Source organism: Pseudochaenichthys georgianus, chromosome 5 (genome assembly GCF_902827115.2).
Source record: "Pseudochaenichthys georgianus chromosome 5, fPseGeo1.2, whole genome shotgun sequence".
Classification (NCBI taxonomy): domain Eukaryota; kingdom Metazoa; phylum Chordata; class Actinopteri; order Perciformes; family Channichthyidae; genus Pseudochaenichthys; species Pseudochaenichthys georgianus.
The window spans coordinates 6,142,126-6,163,187 of NC_047507.1; the positions used below are offsets into that span (position 1 = coordinate 6,142,126).

A 21,062-nucleotide genomic window follows, 5' to 3' on the forward strand; every position below is an offset into this window, starting at 1 on the left:
GCATTTTAATTGACAAAGTGCAGTCTTAATAAAAGTGCAGAGGGGTTTGTTCTTCCACTGGCTTGAGTCCATACAAATATCAGTTGTATTAAAAAATAAATAATTGAATACACATTCAAATGAGGTGTTGGTGGCAGAATGACCGAAGAAGGATCATTGAGGCTGGGAAAGGGGCCATGTCGGAATACAAATGATAATCGATAATTCCATATATTTAAAGAGATACTTCTGTGTATTACCTCGTGGACTAATCCACTCTATATACGGCCATGTTGTTGTATCCCAGAATGCAAGAGGAGCTTTCTCCTTGACTTTGGACACAGATGTCCACTGAGGCTCCTCTCCCTTTTGGCCCTTGGCCCATCAGTGCCTCGATGCGATCAAGGCTACGACTCTTCCTCCCTTTCAGAGGAGTTCTCTCACCGATGTGTTTTCGTCCTTCAGCATCAGAGCTTCTGCAGTGCAGAGTTTACTGCATGAGCTATAAAAAGACGTTACTGACTGGCCAACGCATCCTACTGATATGTGTTTTCTTTGCTGCTCTACTATCTGATATTACTCTGATCGGTTTCCCCTCAAATGCCTCGTGTGATTGAGATATTCCAAAAAGACATGTCTTTTACCTACATATTATTATATTTGTAGATACAAGGTGAGGCAGTCGATGGGGAAGGTACTCGTAAAAAACAATGATTTTCCAATCTGCTTGTGACCAAGTTCAGAAATCTTTATTTTGCACCCCTCACTCCTTGTTTGGGAGTTTCTCCCATGACGTAAATCCTTTCATAATACACACTATATTAGGTTTATAAGCAGAACTTACAAGAAACCTGTTCACGTGTGTCATGAAATTCAGAAATCCTCCTTCCATGAGGTGTTGGCACTATTTCAGTGATGTTGCAGATATTTACAAGGTTACATTTATCACACTGAACTCCTGTCTTGGAGAGTTGCTGCCAAGTCTTAAATATTAGATGAGACTTGGCCTGTGTCTCCAACGTGATAAAATAAGTGTGAATCGTGCTATGACTGGACATAGCCGTAAAAAACAGGTGTTAGTAATACTGTTAAGAACGCTTCGATCCATTAGTCCCAGAAAGCTGGAACAACATTAAGACGCTGGACCTGTCCCGTGTTAAAATGCTGTACACATACTTAGTAATTGTGCTGTTTTCCATCTGTTTATCTTTCTGTCATTGGATATGTTGCAGTGGTCAAAATTGCTTGAGTATATCAGATTAGAAACTTTATACTTCCTTTTCAATTTCTTAGAAGAAAAATAGACGGCATTAGATTGTAAGGGTACTTCTAAGTTATTAACCTCATAGCATAATTAGCACAAGGATTATAATGGTTTTATCTTGCTTTTAGCGGGTGTATTGTTACATTTGTAATAGCATTTGTTTTGAGTGCTTGACTCATCCTAATGATGGCTGTGTCCCCAGGCTTGTGGATGACCGCTGTGTGGTGCAACCCGACACTGGAGACCTCAACAACCCACCCAAGAAATTCAGAGGTAAGGCCTCAAAATCAACTCGGTTATTGATCTTGATATCTAAAGTAAATGTCAGGATTTTCAGAAAGTTGAGGGTTTCTCAACTGGATCTGTGCTTATTCTTCTTTTTTCAGAAGATTAGGTCAAAGTTAATGTTGCGATTGGACTCGTTTGTTTACTTCTGTAACATAGTGACATCAACATGCAGCTCTAACCCTTCTATTGGTGGCGGTTAGCAAATCACAATAGAGCTGGCCAGCTAACCAATCGGAGCATACTGGGCTCTGGTTTCAGACAGAGGGTGAAAAGAGGAAACAATAATGACCTTTTTTAAACATTAAAGTATGTAAACATGTCACAGTAGAGGCACAACATACATGAACTAAAATGGAGCATAATGTCTCCTTTAACCTCCATATGTATGTGTTACCAGACAGGTCAGGTGAAGTTTAGGAGTTATAAAAGCAGCTCTGGAGTATCTGATTCCAAAACAATGATAGTGCCGATGCTGTTATGATCTGTCAAAGGTCAGTATCTCCAAGCTAACATCGGAGCATACTAGCTGGCCTGACGGCTGCTCCTACATTGGTTGTGCACGCCTCCAAGAACTCCTTTAACAACAGACCTCACATTTCTCGTTGTTGTTAATCTGGGTTTGAACTGCCGCTCAACCGATTCCCGGAAAAGATCTATCAACACTTGTACTTGTTCGAAACCTCTCCGCATACCTTTGTTTATTGTTGTCGCATTCAAAACAACAAGCTGCCGGTTTGGTTTCTTGTTTTCTTCATTCTCAATACACCTGAATTCTTCTACAAACATATCAACTCATTAAGTGCCAGCTAAGCAATCTGAGCAGACTGGGCTCTGGTTTTAGACAGAGGGTGAAAAGAGGTGCCCTTGAATACAGGAAGTATGAGGAGAATAAATACCTTTTTTTTTAAACATGTCACAGTAGAGGCACAACATACATTTGTGAACCTGCACGAGTATTCAAGGCCCTTTAAGGCAAGAACAGTCCATAGTAACGGCTTGTGTCATTTCAGTTGGGCGTCTTTTTGATTTGTTGTTCCTCATGTTGTTGATGATTGCATTTCGTAAGGGTTGTTTGGTTCAGATTGATTTATTTTGCTGTTGTATTTTTGGCTCTGCTGGGTAAGGGCCCATTTATTTTTCAGATCTGCTTGAATTATTAAAGGCGGTTTTTGTTCACCAGATAAAAAAAAAATGCTCTTAGACGATTATCAACCACACATTCATTTTACTCTCGCATTCCACTGAAAGGTGCATCGCTGTATATTGTTTCCTGAAACCGTTTTGAGATGCTTAGTTATATTTGCATATTATCTAGTTTGAGGCCTGCATTTGAAATAGAGCTTGACTGCAGACATGATCATTTGTTCGCTTAAATGCCAATGACCTCTGTTGCTTTCAGATATCTGTCTTAACAGAACATTTGGCACGCAGTCACACGACCAACAGCTGTCTGACATAAGACAGGAAGGATACATTGTGCAGTTTTATGGAAAAGTCTGACCCTGTCGTAAAATAAGTATATGATTATCCGGCCTGCTGACAACAGGTGCAGCTAATATAGTAGCCACTAATAGCCTGACATCATTGGCTGCCACAACACATTTCCATATATGTGTTGGCAGGTTTCCAAAATAAGTTTTAAGTGAATTAGTCAGGAGTGAAATAACACAACTGCCAATTTCCATTTACTTGGAACAGTGCACTTTCCAAATTGGTGAAATATTAAATTGACCTTTAATTTTCTGTCGGAAACAATGAAGGACCTTATTTTTCATGTCCCTGTCATTGTCATAATTGGTACTCTAGATTGATGGCCACAAGGAACAGGAGCATGCACACACAGACTCACTGACTGTGAAACTAACTTGGTTGTATATCATTTTGCTTTTTCAGATTATTTGGACCTGTCTAGCTTTGAATAATAGTACATGAAAAAACTGAGATAAATGTAAAGGTGGGGTATGTCATTCACTTCAGAAACACTTGTTGTTATATTCCATGGAATGCTCTTAACATCCCGATAGCAATGAATACATGAAATGCTTTGACAATAAATACATTAATAAATGTCATCAGTGGAAGCCGTAGTGCTGTAAAAAGCACGACCAATCACCTGAGCCGGCCCGGCTAAAGTAACTGGATGGCCTACCTGCCTGTCAGCCTTCCATCTGTGCACAAACTTATCTCGTGCCCTCATTGGTCATTTCCAGCTCAGCTTCAAAAGTTGAACATTGCTCAACTTTTAAATCCTGGAAATCTTCGCTTCGCTCCCCCACAATGCAGTTCGGCGAAAAGCGAGGCAAAGTGACGTCATCCCCATTCAAAGTCAATGGGCAGAGAAGTGGTGGAAGATTCGTCTAAAGCTGCGGTGTGGACGTACCGTATAAGGAAGTCTGAAGGAAGTGGCAGATTTTTTTCGGTTGTGTACTTTCAAATTCTAGCGCACTCGAGCTGGTTTCTCCACAATTACATAACCCACCTTTAAGTATCAGTATATATTTTTCTCATTTTGAAGAAACGTATTCGTTAAAAAAATGCAGAAACTACTAAAAGCTAGTGGTTATTTAGCTTGAAAAAAGGGCAAATAGAGACATCTTTCACAGACAGAATGCTCCCTGACATAGTATTTGTTGGATTTAGCCTATATAAAATCTCTCCTTTCCTATATCAAAACCTCACGGAGACTAAAATGGATATATTCTATTTCAAATGGTTGAATAAGTTTGTAAAAACAAAGCGACAGTACTGCATCAGAAACAGAAACGGGTTTATTACCAGGTCGGTTAACACGTACGAGGAATTTGACTTGGTGTTGTGGTGCATACATAAAAGTAAAAGAACTACCGGGAATCCCTCCTAAATGGTCACCTCTATCCTGTCATGTGGTGCAATTGCCCAAACATTCATTATAAATTTACTGGGCACTTCTAGCTTTTCGATAAAGATAGACATTTTCATTGTATGACTTGGGTTGAAGAATTTCCCAACCAGAGGGCACACGTTTTTTACATTTAATTTGCCTCATTGATCAAGACTCTGTTTTGTTGTCAGGGCACGATGCTTGCACCACATGGAGTGTTTCTGATGGTAGTCCCAGTCAGAGTTAAGTATCAGGTCCGTGACAGCAGCCTGTCATTACATCTTAACGTCTAACGACCGGCTCTGACCTGACAGCGTGATCGGCACAGATTAGCTCGCAGCTCTGTGGCTAAAAATACAATATCTTTTGTTTTTGTGGCGACCCGGAGCACTTCTATTGTTGCTTTGCCTCAGCTTTCCTGACTTTTTGATTTGCATGTATTCAGGGGTGTCGGTGTGTATGAGGGAGGGGGAGGGGGAGCAGACGTAACACCATTGTAAGGGTCTTTAATTGAGAAGAGCCCTAAAGAAATACTGAACACTAAACAAGAAAAGTCAATAGAAAATTGGCATTCAAACGATAAAAACTTTAACTGAAGGTTAATCCAATGTGTCTGTGTCACTTTGAAATTATTACTGATAATAATCCATCTTCATATTTATGTCAATAACGGAGATTTCATATTAGCTGCTTCGAGAGTGTATGACAGCTTCCTGTTTTGGGCATTCTGGCTGTGCATCACTCATTCACCTATGGGTAATGTTTAGATGGATTTTAGGAACTTCCCCTCGATTCTATTGGCTCTAACGGTTAAAAAGAGATGTCAATCATCAAAATCGACGAGGGGGGCCAGAGATATGGAAAATGCACCCAAATGACCCCAGAAGTGTTTTATTTTGTCTAAACCTCTTTAAAAAGGTCAAATGTCACTTGTTTTGCATCAATCTTGATACAGGGTACTTATTATATGTTATAGTTTGGATTCCTAAAGCTTTTAGTCTACCATCCCATCATTCAAGGGTGGTTTTCACCATAAGTAATGGTTTATTTTTGGACGGACACTATAATTTACATTTTTTTTTACTATGTTCAATCTTCTACATCCAACTCACAGGTGTAACCTTGCTTTGAGAAAAAAGATTATTAATTTACTTTACTGTTAACTTAAGCCTTTTTAGAAGTGAAGTTATAGTCATTTGTTCTGGGCATGTCATTTTCGAGCCTGAGGCCTGAAAAACAGGCTCAGGGCTCAACTGGTTAATAGAGTATTTTATTTTCGTCGTACTAATACATTGTTTTCCTTGTATTCTATTGTTTTCAACTAAAAAGAAACATCCATCGGTATTTACCAACACCTTTGTTTACGTGAAATATGTCTCAGCTTCCAAAGGTCAAATCCAGTGTCCACATAAGAAAGCAGCATTAGAGTTATGGCACCCAATATATCTGGGATATCTTAATTAAAGATGTTTATGTACAGCCAAGTTATATTGATTTACAGTTATTCATTTCTGTTTTAGAAGAGCCTTTGGTACATTTCTCATATATCAGTCCTGCATCTGTGTCGTGGATACAGTTTGCATTAGTCATTACTGAAGTTACCAGACTCTCCATCTGTTCTATTATTTCCCTTTACAACTTAGACTTTACATTCCCATTATGGTCAAACTTAAAGTACTTTATGAAAGCAACAATGGTCAACAGACAATATATTTGTATCACAGTATCCATGTCCATGTATATGACCAACAATCTCGCATCGGGAAACTTACAGAATAACAGTGACATAGCAGAGGAAAGGCAAACGATAAAAGAGTAAGCTTACTTGTTGAATAAAGAGACAGCATACAAATAATACATATCCATGGTCAAAAGTACGTTTTTAGAAGTGAATATATTGAATATAAATATCCTGATATCTGATTTTATCCACCTCACACAGCCCTTATGATGAATTCCAAATGTCCCAGTAGACGCTGCCTTAGCGTAGCTGAAGGAGAGGATAGCATTGGTGATGAAATGAAATAGTTTGAGAACATTTTTGTGGAGCAGAAAAGTGCTGAACTGAATGGTAATTGTGACGTTGGATTGCAGCACATTCATGTTATGGATTTTCAATAGTTTGTGGTCCAGTAGAACACCACCTGAGAGTCAAGCCTGTACACATGCATACCACAGAAAGGACGAGTGAAATCTCTGCTGGACACACCTGGACTTATTGATGTGTTGATTGGTTCAGTATCTCAGCCTGAGCCCTGGTCATGTGACTTTTCAGCTCCAGTTTGTTTGTAGCCTTTATTTAACCAGGTGAAGCCCCTTGAGATCAAAAGATCTCTTTTTCAAGGGTGACCTGCAGGACGTTACACATGTAACATAAAAACAACAGAACAACAATAAGGATGACATACAACATAATGTACAGGGTACAGTTTACAAACTCTATTTACAGTGGCAGGTACCATGAGTATCAAACAGCATGTCACCCAGCCGAGTTTCAAAGTGATGCAGGGGAACCAAAGTGCTCAGTTTTCAACAGGTTTGCAGACTGTTCCAGTTTAGTGGAGCTGCACTAAAAGCTTTCTTCCCTAGGACAGTCCTCGCACTTGGCACATTTAATAAAACAACATGATGAGATCTCAGGCAATACGTACTTTCAATTCGTCGAGAGATCAGAGAGCAGATATAAGATGGTAGTTTACCCAACATGGCTTTATAGATGAACGTGTACCAGTGACTGAGCCTCCGTACAGTTAGTGAAGGCAGACCTGCCTCGGCATACAGGGTACAGTGATGAGTAAGTGCTTTACAGTTAGTAACAAATCTCAGAGCGCTGTGATACGCAGCATCTAACTTTTCCAGGCAATGGGCAGGTGCATTCATATAGACCAGATCCCCATAGTCCAGCACAGGTCAAAGGTCACAGTGACTAGCCTTTTCCTGGCCTCAAGCGAGAAACAGGACTTGTTCCTGTAAAAGAAACCTAGCCTCACCCTCAGCTTTTTAAGCAGGTTATTGACCTGAAGTTTAAAAGTAAGACAATCATCAAGCCAGATACCAAGGTATTTGTAACAGGCAACAACTTCAAGTTTTGTTCCTTGCGTAGTTACAATATCTAAAACAGGCTCTGGTGTCTTTTTTGCTTTTGAAAAGAGCATTACCTTGGTTTTATCCACATTTAAAAGAAGCTTTAGTTCAGAGAGCTGAGTCTGAATAGTGTTAAAAACAGCCTGTAATTTAACAACAGCCTCCTTAATGGAGGGACCTGCACAATAGATCACAGTATCATCCGCATACAAATGTAAAGTAGCTTCATCCACATTTTCACCTACGCTGTTAATATATATGGAGAATAAAAGTGGTCCTAAAACAGAACCTTGCGGTACACCATTAGAATTGTTTAACCACTCAGAAGACAGTCCATCAAAGTGAACACATTGGGACCTTTCAGAGAGGTAGTTCACAAACCACCCACTGCAAGGCTGGATAGGCCAATACTGAGTAGCCTCTGCTTTAAGATGCGATGATCAACGGTGTCAAACGCTTTGGAAAGGTCAATAAACAGAGCTGCACAACTCTGCTTATTATCTAAAATACTAGTAATGTCATTTACCACTTTCATTGTCGCAGTGATGGTGCCGTGTGAGTCCACTCTGCTCGTTGGTTAATAACGGGCGCAGAGTCTGGCTTTTCATCGGAAACAGGATTATTGCCCATGGATTTTTCCTAGAACTGAGACAACACTAACATCGCTGTCAAAACAAAAGGCCTCCCTTGATGTTTGAACATGGCTGTGAGCCCTGCTGGAGCTTGATCAATGCATGGCCAGTGGAGGTGTCAACATGATTATTTTTTAATAATGTTAGAGTGAATTTCAAGTATTAATTCACCTACATAGAATTTGCTTTCTGCGATACATATTAACCACAAAGCAGCCTTTTTTCATCTAGGCCAAACCATGAGCTAAATGGTTACAAACTGGAGCACAGCGCGGGGTAGATGAAGTAAACGACAACAACATCTCTATTTACTTTTTTTTTTATAGTAAATGAGTGACTACTGTACGCTCTGCTGCAAAGATGGATTATATATGGTTAATACAAGAGTGTCCATTTGTTATCCACGAGGAAATGCATGTGCCGGTAATATGATAGCTTAGGTTTTAATGGAGTACAATTCACGTGCTCAATATAAGGATGTCATGGAAATTCTGAAAACTGTAAAATCGTAGGTAACGCCAGGACTTTGGACTACCAAGGTTGTCCCTCGGACGACGGACAGTAGTTTGGAGTGCATTAAAACGACTATTGACTCGAATGTCCTAATATGATGAAGTGTAAACACAAAGAATCTGTGTTGAAAATCAGCAGGAAGATGGATAATCGTTGTTGATAAACTTTTTTGTTTGTCTTTCCATTGGTTGTCATCATTTTCAATCGATGCAACAAAGACACAGATGCAGGCAGGACACAATTCCTTTTACAATTATTGTTAAGATTGGCTCAGGCAGTAGGGGCTTGGACTGTGAGCCGTAGGGTTGCCGGTTCAAGTCCCCGAACAGACCTAAATATATGGAGTGTGGACTGCTACTTGGAGAGGTCCCAGTTCACCTCCTGGGCCCTGCCGTGGTGCCCTTGAGCAAGGCACCGGACATCCCCCTCCCCCCCCCCCCCCCCACTCCCATTGCTCCCCGGCGCTGCGCAATAGCTGCCCACTGCTCCTGGTACTAGGATGGGTTACATGCAGAGGCCAAATGTCACTGTGTGTGCTGTGTCCGCTGCACGTGTGACCATTAAAGAGGGTTTCATCCCTCCCAATTCTATTGATCTACTTCTTAAAATAGCATAGGACACAACCATGAGTTTAGGGATTGCTTCTGTTATAGGATTTCCTATCTTAGAAACTTGGATCGGTCAAGCGGTTAGGATATCTTTCTGTAATGATTTATTTAATGCCAAATATGGCCATACCAACTATTCTATCCTACAGCTCGTGCTCTAAAGGTATGCTAGCTGCTACTCTGCTATCTGCTGCTGGCTGCCTTGCCCTCTGCATTCAGATGCATACATGCTAGTTTTCTGAACCACCATGACTTCTATAGACTGGATGATAAAACTCTTGTATAGATCCTTACATGGCCTTGTCAGTTGTGGATGAAACGAAACACACGTTGGTTTCCAACTGAGCTATTCAAATCATATTCAAAGCTGTGGTTTCACACCAGACAGTAGCAGTAACCGTAACCCGGAATAAACGTGCTATTGGCCCTTTAAGTCCTCGCATGAGCGTGACAAAGCAAAAGCAGAACCTAAAGTAGAACTTGTTTTGATATACAACACTGAATAATGAACAATGCTTGGTCCCACATGTTTCACTGTTCCCACATTTATTATTAAAGAGTACATGGTATGCTAATTTCCTGTTTCTTAATTGTGTTCTGTGTCTCTACTGTGACATGTCTCCAGGGTTGGGAGGGTTACCCTTCCTATTCTAAATATATATAAATGACATGGAGAAATCAGTGGGCAACTCCTCTGTCCACCCATATGCTGATGACACGATTCTGTACACTGCTGGCCCTTCCCCAGATACTGTCCTGAAAACTCTTCAGGATAGTTTTCAGAGAATCCGGTCACATCTCTCTGCCCTTGGCCTGGTCCTCACCACTAAAACCAAGATCATGTGGGCTTAGCCGCGGTGGTGCCTCCCAAACTGGCACCATTGGCCGGGACCTCGAAATAGTTCAATCTTATAAATACCTTGGATTTTAGTTTGACATCTCTCCAAAATTCAGACCAAGGTTAAAGCTAGACTCAGCTTTCTATATAGGAATCGCTCCTCATCCACTTCATCTGCTAAACTCTCTCTGGTCCAGATGACTGTCCTTCCTCTGCTCGACTACGGTGATGCCATCTACCGTTCGGCGTGTAAAGGAGCTCTCGATTAGTTAGACGTTCTGTATCACTCCGCCATCCGCTTCACCACCTACAGGACACGTCACTGTGACCTGTACTCTCTGGCTAACTGGCCCTCTCTTGAGACCAGGCACAACATCCACTGGCTGATGTTTGTTTACAAAACACTCCTCAGCCTCACCCCCTTCTACCTCACACAATTACTGCAACTCCGCACACCCCCAACGCACAACACCCGGTCAGCTACAAGCATTCTGCTAAAGATCCCCAAAGCCCATACATCCTTTGGCCGCTCCGCCTTGCAGTGTGCAGCAGCAGCAGGTAGCTGGAGTGTCTTTCAAAAAATGTTGAAAATGAAAACCTTTGTCTCCCCCCGCACCTTCAATGTCACTATTGTTGACGCCCTGGTGCACATGCAGCTGCTTTGCCTGATGCTGCTTTTAATGACTGATTGAACCACAGCAATATTGTTTTAGAGTTTTTATATGTTCAACTGCTCTGCCTCATCTTTGCTCTATGTGTTTGTGTTGTCTCCTGGGTTCTGTAGTGCCCGGAGTGTGTCTTTTTATTTCCTCCCAAACCCCATCCCCTCAGGAAGCCTTTGCCTCCTGTCAGGTCATCATTGTAAATAAGAATTTGTTCTTAATTGATTTTCCTGGATAAATAAAGGTTCTACTACTACTACTACTACTACTACTACTACTACTACTACTACTACTACTACTACTACTACTTACTTTGTAAATGTAATCAGTTACTGATTACTGAATACATGGCTCTGAAAGTAATCCGAATACAGTTACAGTTACGTCTCTTAAAAAACCTAATCAGATTACTTTTGGATTACTTTCTTTTTCCATCACAGATAGTATGTTTTGGTGAACAGGAGACACAAAAAGCAAAAGGAAACTGAACGTGTTTTTACTGTTTTAATGGCTTATCAAGAGCACACCTGAAACATAACATCTGAAACGATGCAACAACATAATACACTTTTTGGGGATGCAGCTTGGGATGTGAGGAGTGAGGGACACGGCATGTCCTGCCAGTGTTGGCAGGACATGAATTAAAATGTCGAACTCGGACTTAATTTTAAGGATTGGCAAAACAGGAGAGTGTGACCAGTCTGCCTTGATCTATGTATTCATGTCCGTGACGCTCACAGTATTTGCTGCCCACAGCTTTTTTTATAGAAGGAAAACCTCCTTCACTTCATGAAATCTCTGCAGCACCAGGAGGCAGCGGGAGGGTTAACTCAGCCTCTGAGAAGAGGAGTGCGCAGTGCCTTTCACGCACCGCCTTCACGCACCGCCTTCACTGGGTTTACCTTCAGAATCATTAGAAAGGCTAAAGAGCGACCGCAGGCTGATGTGTTTTAACCACACACACACACACACACACACACACACACACGCACACACACACAACTTAAACACAGACTTTTGTTCCTCCATGTTTCGTTGTTATTGTTTCACTGAGCGGACCCGCCCCTTTTTTTTTTTTTCAAACGCTCCCTTTTTTGGTCCATCTGCGGTGGTAAAAGTTTTTGTTCGCTGTGATGATTCGGCTGTACCTTTTAGTAATGAATATTAAATGTTGTGAGGAAATCTTTCCACCAATAATTCCAAAATGTCATCCAAATGTTCACCCTCTATCTCAGTGGTTCCCAACCTGGGGAACTTTTTTTTTTTTTTTTACATATAATTGTAAGGCAATACACGATTGTCACTAAAAGCCTTGTCTCTACATTACAATAAAAAATAATTCACTAATTAATTTTTCATAAAAATTCAAGTTAGTATTAAAGGCATAAAAAGACAGAAATGTATAATTCTTTCTTTAATATAAATGTTTCTTCTGCCCATAAAGTGTCCAAACCAGGCTTGTCTGGATAAACGCATTTTTAAAACAGTCATTGTCCAAGCCGGTTTCAGTTGGATTATTTGTCAGTTGCTCCGATCAGATCGGTCTCCTTCATTTTGTAGATTATTTACGACTTTTGAATCCACATAAACACATCGGCAAAATCCGGCTTACTTTGAGCATGTGTTTTAAACGGTTCAATCCCTTTGTGAATTGTTTCCACTCGCGCCGTCCTTTAATTTCTTCATACAGCGGGAATCCAAATGAATTAATCCTGAGTCCAATAACCATCAAAGTCGCTCCAATAGTGCTCCTTAATTACGCCTTCATCCTCCTTTAACAAAATACTTCACATTCATCCAGTTTGTGTAGTACAGAAACTCCCTCGAGCATGATCTTTGGGAGTATTAGCCTTTGCAGACAATTGACAAGCTCAAAAACCGATGTAACACACTACAGGTAACGGACAACCCACAAAAGCACACTCGGCCCTCTTAAAGGCACATTTAGAAATGACAGAACAACTATGAGTTCTTTTTTTTTTTGATTTTGATATACTTTATTATTTCAATCTGTATTCAAAGGACTCCTAGGTAGTGTGAGGACTTGACTCATCCCACCTCTCTTATTAAGGCCTAATGAGTGAGCCAGAACATCCTTGTTGAGTATTAATAGCAGCTCAGGGACAGCAAAGGGTGGAAGTGCTGCTGCTCACCTCACACTGGACTATTGGCTAAAGGTTCATAAACTATGAAACAACAGCCGGACCAGCTTTGAGCCAAAGGCTTGTTCCCGAAGACCCAACATGACTTGTCACTGTCGAGCCACAGGCGTTATTCAGACCTGTTGGAAAGAGAATTATAATAAGAAACTGGAAGAACCCAGGTGAGCCCTGTTTTTAGGAAAACAGAGTATACAAAAGTATCTATGAATTATTAAATTTCTTTCAGCTCGAAGGACAGGACTGAGAAATATGTTGTAGTGTAGGGAAAATACAGCAGCCACCATGGACACAATGCTTGGAACTACAGCTAACGTACACCAAGCATACATGTGTTGCTTGGAAATTAAAGTAGATGTTGGTGCATATTAATGTTTAATTTATTTGGTGCTTTTTCTATACTTCTTCTTTATTGGGTACTCTGCTTAAAATACCAACATAAAACCAAAACAAAGATTTGATTTGTTCACCAAGACGTGACAATTTTATATACAAATGAAATGCAATTCTTTCTTAACTATCACTAATAGAAATCCAGCTATACAATTCTCGTGCTACAATCAAGGATCTCTGAGATCGAGGAGAGGTTTATTCAGTATTTCTGTGACGACCTCTGTTCTGAAATATTAATATCTTTCTTAAACCAAATCCGCATTCTCATAGCAGACGAATAGAGTTGTCAAGGACAGATGTGACGTATCCAAATTCTTTCACATCCATTAAATGTGACAAACACGGGATTGTAGGCAAAAAGTATCTTTACTGTACCATGCCATGGACGCTTCTCTTTTCATTGAATCACGGGAAACGATAATAAATAGAACATTCTCAATGGATATTCCTGCAAGGGATCTGGGTGTGACCCTAGATAACAACCTGTCCTTCACTGCAAACATCGCTGCTACAACCCGCTGCTGCAGATACACACTTCACGACATCAGGAGGATGCGTCCCCAGCTGACCCAGAAAGCCACGCAGCTTCTGGTCCAGGCTCTCGTCATCTCACGCCTAGACTACTGCAACTCCCTCCTGGCTGGTCGACCTGCATGTGCCATCCGACCTGCAGCTCATCCAGAATGCAGCGGCTCGTCTGGTCTTCAACCTTCCTAAATTCTCCCACACCACGCCGCTCCTCCGCTCCCTCCACTGGCTTCCGGTAACTGCTAGAATCCACTTCAAGACAATGGTACTTGCGTACCATGCTGCGAATGGATCTGGCCCCTCCTACATCCAGGACATGTTTAAACCGTACACCCCAGCGCGTGCTCTATGCTCTGCATCAACCAAACAGCTCGCTGCACCCTCGCTGCGAGGGGGACCCAAGTTCCCATCAGCAAAAACACGTGGGTTTGCTATCCTGGCTCCTAAATGGTGGAATGAGCTCCCATTGACATCAGGACAGCAGAAAGCTTACACACCTTCCGGCGCAGACTGACAACTCATCTCTTCCGACTCCACCTCGAGCGATAGAACTATTAACAAAGCACTTATATACTAATAAAGGGCTGGCTTATGGAAAGCCAGTTGAGTAGCACTTGAAATGTTTTGCTCTATGAAACCTGATGTACTTATATGATTCTGTTTTCTTCAAGGTTGTATCTTCTTGGTCGAATGCACTGTAAGTCGCTTTGGATAAAAGCGTCTGCTAAATGCAATGCAATGTAATGTAATGTAATGTAATGTAATGTAATATTTTGACTGGCCAAAGCAGGAAAAGCACAGGTGGATTTTTAAAAACAATAACGGCTGCATTCCATTTAGCTGAGCCGGTTCCAGGGCATAATGGCTCACTCTGTCACTTAATGGAAAGGAGCCATCCTTAATGTGATTATTTACAACCGGGCTTTTCCGGCTTTGACGGGCCACATTTCAACACTAACAAAGAGTGTATAAAATGGAGGATATAAATATAGCATACTATATTAAATGGGGAGTGCTCAGTTGAATGGGGCGGTGGTGGTCCATAGGGACTTGGCTTGGCAACTGGAAGGTCACCAGTTCAAGTCCCGGCAAGACCAAGTGCTACCGAGGTGTCCCTGAGCAAGGCACCATTCCCCACACCGCTCCCCGGGCGCCGTTCATGATGGCAGCCCATTGCTCTTAACACTAGGATGGGTCAAATGCAGAGAAACCGTTTTGTTACATAGTACCTGTACTGTGTAATGACAATAAAAGGTGTGTCCTAATGGCTGTGGTCCTGGATCATCGGTCCTGGATGGGTATCCTCGTGGATTCATCTTCCTATTATACACACATGCATTTCCAAACATTTGGACTACCTATGTTGCAAATGTATTATCTTTTCAATTTACACACGGCATCTATTGCACGTCTGTCCGTCCTGGGAGAGGGATCCCTCCTCTGTTGCTCTCCCTGAGGTTTCTCCCATGTTCCCTTTAAACTGTGGGTTTTCTCCGGAAGGTTTTCCTTGTACGATGTGAGGGTCTAAGGACAGAGGGTCTAAGGACAGAGGGTCTAAGGACAGAGGGTCTAAGGACAGAGGGTCTAAGGACAGAGGGTGTCGTATTGTCATACTGATATACTGCACACACTGTGAAGTCCACTGAGACAAATGTAACATTTGTGATATTGGGCTATAAATAAAGATTGATTGATGGATAAAGTGATTATGTGACAATGGGATTGTTCTCTCTTGTAAAGCTTGTTCAGCCGTTTAAACTAGGGTTGGGTGATATCAACAAATTGTCATATGACTATATCCACAGCGAATTTTCACAATTGATGATTCTTTTCTAAAGGTGTTTTCATTTTTAACTAGTGAGGATTAACATAAAAATAATGCATTCTACAAGTGACATATTCTGCTAATTTTGTAGATTCATATTTGTATTGTGTGCCTCGACTGTGACTTGTTTACAATCTAATCGATAGATTTATGATTTAGAAAATCTGTCTCTTCAATGTGGGTCAACCACAGACCTTATTTCGAGCTATTTTCCAAAATCCTATGGAGAAATTGCATTGCGTTTTGTCGAAGGAACCGGAAGTGGTAAAATGCTAACTTACTTCCGGGTTTTAGGACGCGTCACTGTGGCACTCTATGGAGGAGGCAGGGGGAGGGTGTGGGAGAGGAACTCCCTGTGGAGGGAACAATAACCTATATAACACGCAGGAAAGGGAAAACCCCAAAAAGCACAATAGGGCCTCTGGAAAGCAGAACACGGCGCTGCTTGTCATTGTTGATGATCGTACTGAAACAACTAGATCAATTGACTTCCATTTTACCATCTTTCTGCGATCAACCAACTCTCTGCCTCTGAAATACACAGACGTCCCAGTTTATTCCTCTCCCTTTTCAATAACCTCATTTGTTCATCAGAAGTGTTTTCTCCCAATGCCCTACTTCCTTCATTAGTCCTTGGCCTCCTCTCTGCCGGTCCTGCACCTCCCGGCCCATGATGGGTAACCCCGGGAGACTCTTGTGTTGACCGCATTTCACAGTGAGAGCGCGTCAGAGGCTACATTTAGCCTGTTTCAGCTCATCGGGTCCCCTGTACCAGTTAGCATATAGCTTCACCTTATGGGGAGACCCTGACTAAATGATGAGACATGTTTATATGCCGTGTAGTGATTTATAGTAGATCCTTTCCCTAAGGTCTTTCCTTTAAGATTGTATAGAGAATGCAGAGCTAAACCTCAAGGACAAATACGCATATTTTTGTCTTTTTGGCCCATGCTGGTTGTTTAAATCTATTTTTAAACGTTGTCTTTTATCCATCCATCTTCTCCCGCTTATCCGTGGTCGGGTCGCGGGGGTAGCAGTTCCAGCAGAGAGCCCCAAACTTTCTTTTCCCTGGCGACATCAACCAGCTCTGACTGGGGGATCCCAAGGCGCTCCCAGGCCAGCGAAGAGATATAATCCCTCCACCTGGTCCTAGGTCTACCCCTTGGTCTCTTCCCAGCTGGACGTGCCTGGAACACCTCCCTAGGGAGGCGCCCAGGTGGCATCCTAACTAGGTGCCCGAACCACCTCAACTGGCTCCTTTCGACGCGAAGGAGGAGCGGCTCCACTCCGAGTCCCTCCCTGATGACTGAACTTCTCACCTTATCTCTAAGGGAGACGCCAGCCACCCTGCGGAGAAAACCCATCTCGGCCGCTTGTATCCGCGATCTCGTTCTTTCGGTCATGACCCATCCTTCATGACCATAGGTGAGGGTAGGAAGGGACATGGCCCGGGAGACAGAGAGCTTTGCCTTCTGGCTCAGCTCCCTTTTCGTCACGACGGTGCGGTAAAGCGACTGCAGTACCGCTCCCGCCGCTCCGATTCTCCGGCCCATCTTTTATCGATTATGTAATTTGTTATTAAACCTTTTATATTTTCTGTACTTATTAACTTGTTCCGTCATGTTGCACGAATATGCTGAGCACTTGTTATCACTCTGAGCACAATGATACAGATCAATCTATTATTGCTAGGCATGTGAGCAAGTAAACCTCGAAGACTAAATGTATTGAGTCTATTCTTATAATGAGCATTTATGAGTTAAGCTGCAACGTTTTGGCCGGAAATGTGGACCGGCTTGAGGTTCCTGAAAGCATCAACAAATAAAAACGAGTCGACCCAGTAGCTATCTTATCGCTGCATTATATTTCCAGTTGAGGCAGTTCAGGCATGGGGAAGTATGTGAGAGATTTGAGTCGTTGCAGTCCATTAACATGCACACAAACTATTAAAAAATGATGTTTATTTGACATGCTTGACTCTTTCTCGATCTCTTGTCTTCTATCCGCAGACTGCCTTTTCAAACTGTGTCCTATGAACAGATACTCGGCACAGAAACAGTTCTGGAAAGCGGCGAAACCCGGAGGAAACAGCACCACCGACACACTCCTCCTCACCAAACTCCACGTAAGGGTCCTCTTCACCTTTACTTTGTCTGCCTTTCGGGTTTTATTATGTTGCACATAATGGAGTATGGAGTAGGGACACGAAGCCTGTAGCCTTGTTTATGTGAAGTGTCCTTCTTCCGAGAACACGTATCGAATGCCCTCAGTTTCCTTGATCATCTGTGTTTCCTGCTCTGTGTTGTAGCATGCTGCTGACCTGGAGAAGAAGCAGAATGAGTCTGAAAACCGCAAGCTGCTGGGAACAGTCATCCAGTATGGAAATGTCATTCAGGTGCGTTCAGGAACCAATGAGATGAGGTGCTTCGGGAGCAACCTTTTTAGAACTTTAAACGACACCCTGTGCTTGATGACACGGAATATAATTCAGTTGTAATCGTGTTGAAATAACTGCTACAGCACAAAGGCTTGCTTCAAAGTCGTCCGTTGTAATTCCTTATCTCACTGCCCGGCTTTGCACACAGGTGTGAGATCATCTGAAACTGGGAACAGCCGTGCATTCCTGCTCAGTGATGCACACGTTGGCGACAATACAAACCGTTCAGGAAGTCACAGTTGCAATGAACTGTCATTCTGTTAATACAAAGCACCTTTTGTTTCCTGGTTTGCCAAAGGGAAAGACTTTAATCAACAACTCATACACACAGGTGCACTTAGGTGGTCGATGGAACTCGCTTGTTGTCCTAATCATAACAGTTCAGTTCGAGTTTTTTTTTTATTACAAGTCTGTGGTTCAAATTCAATGAGTATCTCTCGGTCTGTTAATTGTTCTGAGAAAAGGAACCAAATGTTATTTATTTTACATTTGAAGCTTCTATCAAAGGCTCTCTTCAGTGCAAACCCCCCCCGTCTCTAACGCTATACAACGCTTCGAAGGATTACATTTTGCATTTAGTTAAACAGACCCGGGCCTCAAATATGCAGAGTTTATATGATTCCAGTCTGGTTGGTGGTGCTAGATTATTTTTTGACAGTGTGGGAACTGTTTTAAAGGGGGAGAACCCACAGAGTTCATGAGAAGCATTCAAGGACAAGACATTTGAAGGACTTGCATACTTTTGAAAATAAATAAAGATACCAGCGAGATGCGGAGACGCATGTTTTCAGTCAAGTGTCCCCTTGGGTGTAGTTGTGCCAGTATTTCCATCTGGTTCCGGCCTCTGATTGTTCCAATGTCTGTATTATGTCATAGTTATCTGTCTTGAAAGTATTTTATGCCCCTTTTTTGTTTTGCCAACAGTTGCTGCACTTGAAAAGCAACAAATACCTGACGGTGAACAAGCGCCTACCTGCACTGCTGGAGAAGAATGCCATGAGGGTGACTCTGGACTCGGCGGGCAATGAGGGATCCTGGTTCTACATCCAGCCTTTCTACAAGCTGCGGTCCCTGGGAGACAGTGTGGGTAGAGCGGGGCTTCAGCCTAATTACCATCAGTGGGAGAAATTAAGGATCTATTTTTAGACTTTTCACAGGGTTACAAAACAGAAGTCCCATGGACTCGCATGCTGCTTGCAGACAGAATCATTAAGAAGACACTTAGCCCGATCAGAGTTCCAGGTCCGGTGCCTTTTCTGTTGTTTACGTGGAATAAAATCAATGAAGGTTCTGCTGCATTGAAACAACACATTGTGCCTACAGTGTGTATCTCTTGCGAGTGCAACAATGCGTTACTAGTCCAGTGCTGCGGTAAGATGGCTAATTTGCTAATTAAGTCGAGCTTTATTAATCCACTTTTGGAAATGCGTCATCTGCTTTCAAACTATCCTAATTATTTAATAAGTAGGGCACGCAACTCCAGTTTAAACCAAGTCCAGTTTTAAGGTCCCTCCGTCAAAGTAAATAGAGAGAGACAGTGGCCCTAGTATGCTTTTTAGAGTTTTCCCTTTCCTTTAGTGTATTATATAAGTGTCAGTGCATGTAAGTGGTCTGCAAAGGCTAAAATCACAACGTTCCATCTGGAGGGAGTTTCTCTCCCCTACTCCCCACCCTCCCTGCCTGAAACGCCTTCATTGGATGCCTTTGTTTCCTTCATAACATAATGACATCACTGTTATGCTCCTGCTTTAATTGGCTAGCGCTCAAACACATTGTACATGATAGGCTAAAGGGCGGGACCTCTCTGAGCGGTTGACCAACCTAGCGTGAAAAGGACAATAATACGGCCCCTTTAAGTTCCAGGCTCTTATAGAGTTCACTTGAAAGCGCGGGAACTCAGTGGTGTGAGCAAACTATATATAAAACTAAATAAGTTTATACTAAATATAATTATCAAAACGTTCTATTTTATTGATTCTTGCTGCGGACATTCCTTTGCGGTTAGTGAGTGATGCTCAGGGTCAGGACTTCAGATCCTGTCCTCTCTCACCCACAGTACGGAGAACGGCTCCCCCTAGTGTTGAACTTGAGGCTTGCATGATCCAACGTAACCTGGTCTCCCCAAGCTGAGTGTGGAGTTCACCTTGTGCAGAAAGGGACTTCAAGAATGATGGCTGGTGTCTGGGGATGTGACATACTTTTCTTTTAGAATTTAAGTGAAGTGCTCAATCCCCACAGAGGACCTATTTCGGCTGCAGTATTTTATCTTCAAATGTTCGATTGCCTTTCACCGAATGACTCTTTATTTCTAGATTTTAAACTGTTTCTTTTCGATTTGTATTTAATGCATTTAAACTAAAAACTGTTCTGTTTTTAGGTGGTGATTGGAGATAAAGTAGTCCTTAACCCTGTGAATGCGGGTCAGCCTCTTCATGCCAGCAGCCACCAGCTAGTGGACAACACAGGATGCAATGAGGTACATAAGGCCCATACAATACATACTTGTTTTTATTTATAACACAACATTACCTGTGGTTTGTTCACACACTTCTCTCTTTTGCCCGGCAGGTCAATTCTGTCAATTGCAACACGAGTTGGAAAGTTACTCTGTTCATGAAATGGAGTGACAACAAGGAGACGATACTGAAAGGGGTCCGTTTGTACAACAGCGTGCAGTATATTGGATCTATTAAAGAAACACACTCATCCAAAAAGTCATCAACATGATCGCAAGAGGATAAAAATGACAATCAAATATTGACATGTGGTTATCTGCTTCACGCTGTGCTCGTGTGTGTCACAGGGCGATGTCGTGCGGTTGTTCCACGCAGAGCAGGAGAAGTTCCTCACTTGTGACGACCACAGGAAGAGCCAGCATGTTTTCCTCAGAACAACCGGCCGTCAGTCTGCCACCTCTGCCACCAGCAGCAAAGCATTGTGGGAAGTGGAGGTAAGCACAACATGTTGTCTGGGGCCCTTTCTCATTTCTCTA

The 21,062-nt window shown here is 42.2% G+C and overlaps 1 protein-coding gene across 4 annotated transcripts in view; it reads left to right on the forward strand.

Annotated features, from left to right (window-relative positions):
* Positions 1–21,062, forward strand: part of itpr1b (inositol 1,4,5-trisphosphate receptor, type 1b) — a 144,256-nt gene that overhangs the window by 17,979 nt on the left and 105,215 nt on the right. For 3 of the 4 annotated variants that reach the window (XM_071203053.1, XM_071203055.1, XM_071203054.1), the window contains exons 2-8: positions 1,446–1,516; positions 17,643–17,758; positions 17,942–18,028; positions 18,995–19,153; positions 20,448–20,546; positions 20,639–20,722; positions 20,874–21,020. In XM_071203053.1, the coding sequence (XP_071059154.1) occupies positions 1,446–1,516; positions 17,643–17,758; positions 17,942–18,028; positions 18,995–19,153; positions 20,448–20,546; positions 20,639–20,722; positions 20,874–21,020 (763 nt within the window). The remainder of the gene's footprint in view (positions 1–1,445; positions 1,517–17,642; positions 17,759–17,941; positions 18,029–18,994; positions 19,154–20,447; positions 20,547–20,638; positions 20,723–20,873; positions 21,021–21,062) is intronic. The other variant, XM_034082656.1, reaches the window with a different exon arrangement.